This window comes from Molossus molossus, unplaced genomic scaffold, assembly GCF_014108415.1.
Source record: "Molossus molossus isolate mMolMol1 unplaced genomic scaffold, mMolMol1.p scaffold_m16_p_22, whole genome shotgun sequence".
Lineage (NCBI taxonomy): Eukaryota > Metazoa > Chordata > Mammalia > Chiroptera > Molossidae > Molossus > Molossus molossus.
In genome coordinates, this window is record NW_023425358.1 from 4172073 (window position 1) to 4175101 (window position 3029).

Here is a 3029-nt window from a genome sequence, read left to right on the forward strand (position 1 = left end):
AGCTCATATCTTCTTTCTAAACTTCAAGTATAATCCAACTCAATACTTGTAATTGAATGTTCCACAGGAACTTCCAATTCAGTAAAGTCCGCACTAACCTGCCCTTCTTCTGTTGCTTTTCTCATTGAATCTTTATACCCTTTGCTCGGGTTTATAGCCAGAGGCTTGACGTCATCTGAGTCTGTCCTCTGCTTCCCGCACTCCTCACCCCACATTTCCTCAGTCTGGCTAATAGATGTGAAAAACGGATCTCTTGCAATATTCAGACATGTCTAACAAAAAGTTAAAATCCTTGCCCTGGCTGGTTTGGCTCAACGGTTAGAGCATTGGCCTGCGGTCCAGAGAGTCCCGGGTTCGGTTCCTGCTAAGGGCTCGTACCTCGGTTGCAATTTGTCCCCGGCCCTGGTTGGGTCGTGTGGGTGGCAACCACTCGATGTGTCCCTTTCATGTCGATGTTTCTCTCTCTCTCCCTCCCACTCTATCTGAACAAAATTTCAAAAAATGTCCTCATGTGAGGATAAAAAAAAAAGTTAAAATTCTTTAATTTTACATGTCTCATTACAAATGGCGATCCCTTGTTATCTACTTTTTCATTTAGAGGTGGAGACATTGAGACACATAAATTGTGGTATGGTCAAAGTCAACTGGAAAATAAACTGATGTCGCTAAGACCAGATGTGTGACTCTCTAAATTGCAGGTAGGTGATGTATCATGGCACAAGTTTTTAAGATAGTTCTTGGATTAGATTTCTTCCAGACATAGGCAGAACTGTCTTTCAGTTTGGTATGGTCATGGCTCATCCTGTTAGCACAGTCTCAGGTTTTTATTTATTTTTATTTTTTATAAAAATGTCACCCAAGGACATTTTTGCATTTATCCTCAGATGCAGCAGGAGGGAGAGAGGGCGGCAGAGAGAGAGAGAAAAACATCAATGTGAGAGAGACACATCGAGTGGTTGCCACCCACACAACCCCAACCGGGGCCAGGGACAGACCCCAACTGAGGCCAGGGACAAACCGCAACCGAGGTTCGTGCCCTTAGTGGGAACTGAACCTGGGTCTCTCCGGTCTACAGGCAGACGCTCTAACTGCTGAGCCAAACCGGCCAGGGCACAGTCTCCGGTTTCTGAGGCACCACCATGGCAGTCTGTTCGTGCGGAATGAGTGTGGAACATGAGGGATGCTGTGTGATATACTAAATGCTAATGTCACGTTTTCCTGAGTATCAAGAAAATGTTTTTATTTGTTGCCTCTCTCAATACCTGTTTCACCTTTTCATTTCTCAAGCTATAAATAAAAGGATTCAGAAGAGGGGTCACTACTGTAATGAGGACAGCAGCTACCTTGTCAAAATGCAGTGAATAGTTCTGTTTGGGCCTCACATACACAAAGATGTTGCTCCCGTAGGCGATGGAGACAACAGTGATGTGAGAAGCGCAGGTAGAAAAGGCTTTCTGGCGGCCTTGGGCAGAGGGGATGTGTAGGATGGTAGAAATGATGTAGGCGTAGGATCCAGCAGTGAAGGCCAGGGAGCTCAGAATGACAAGGGCGGATAGAAGGAAGTCTATTTTCTCGATGAGGTGAGTATCTATGCAAGCCACTTGTAGGAGAGGGGCAATATCACAGAAAAAGTGATTAATCTCTTTGCTACAGTAAGGTAGCCTTGTCACTACAATGGTTGGTACCAGCACAGACCAGAAGGCTCCCACCCAGCAGCTCAGTACCTGCAGGAGGCAGGTCTTGCTGTTCATGATGATGGTGTAGCGCAGAGGGTGACAGATGGCCACATAGCGGTCAAAGGACATCACTGCCAGAAGGATAAACTCTACTGTCCCCAGGAAAAAAAAGAAGTATGTTTGAGTGATGCAGCCAGCAAAAGATATGGTCTTCTTCTCTCCGAGGAGGCAGGCTAACAGCTTTGGGGTAACAACAGTGGTGTATAAAATATCCAGAAAGGACAAATTACTGAGAAAAAAGTACATTGGGGTTTGCAGGCGATTGTCAGTCCATATTAAGGCGATGATGATAATGTTTCCCGTTGCTGTGACTGTGTACGTGAGCAAGAGAATCACGAAGAGGAGTATCTGAAGCTCCCGGAGAGCCGGGAAGGAAGTCAGGGTGAACTCAGACACGGCGCTCCAGTTTCCCATGATGGACAGGGTCTCTAAGGAAACAAGGAAGGAACGGTCAGTCTAGAAGGTTGTTTTATAAATACCTGTAGAACATGTGCTGTGGAAAGTGTCTTTTATTGGGAGATGATTCATGGAATATAGTCATCAGTCTGAAAGTCATTTTGTGCAGACTTAGGAAAATCACAGTACTTTAGACATGACTCTTCTAAAATGAAGGATAAGACTGGATTTAAAAATCAAAAGCAAAAAACTCTGTTTCCTTCCCATTTAATGAAATTTCTCCTTTTCAACTTTTCCATCTTTATCTTCCCAGCTAAAAATTGTCTTATGTACTGCCTCCTAATTTGTCTAGAACTTTCTATTTTTCTGAAGTTTATAGTCACCAAGAAGGAAATTCTTTTAAATAATTTCTAGCATTTTCTATAACGCATTTTTTTTTTCCACTTTGACAGTTTACTGTAGAGTTTTACCATGAGTGAGAGATAAAGGCTGATTTCTTTTTGCCGATATTTGGTGATCTCCAGAGTCTCTCATTTTTAAAAAGTATTTTCCTAGCAGACACAGACCTATGGGAACAAACCAGGGATGTTTGAAAGGAACAGTGGCTAATGGTTCCTACGAATCACTTTAGAAGACACATCAAAATTAAAGAATGGGTATCTTTTTATTAGATCATGTCCTGGGTCCCGAACCTAATTCCCGTAAGTTCTATGACATAATAAATATGTCATATACATTACACAATATGATAAAATCAGAGAGGTGCACAGTACCCACAGGAAGGTAGCAAGAAGTGCAGCTTACTTCATTTACTCGATCAATTAAAATGATAAAAGTACATCAAGATCATGTAGTTTGTTACTTAGTCCAGTGATGGAGAAGTGGTTCTTTTTTTTT

The 3029-nt window shown here is 42.6% G+C and overlaps 1 protein-coding gene across 1 annotated transcript; it reads right to left on the reverse strand.

Moving 5' to 3' along the window:
• Window positions 1-1208: 1208 nt before the first annotated feature.
• On the reverse strand, window positions 1209-2150 carry LOC118640049 (olfactory receptor 6M1). Its single transcript, XM_036276839.1, has one exon. It carries the CDS (start codon window positions 2148-2150, stop codon window positions 1209-1211), a length of 942 nt encoding a protein of 313 aa, XP_036132732.1.
• Window positions 2151-3029: the final 879 nt, after the last annotated feature.

Bases quoted from the DNA above. Each gene is read 5' to 3' on its own strand.
- LOC118640049 (XM_036276839.1), bottom strand. From the start codon at position 2,150: ATGGGAAACTGGAGCGCCGTGTCTGAGTTCACCCTGACTTCCTTCCCG.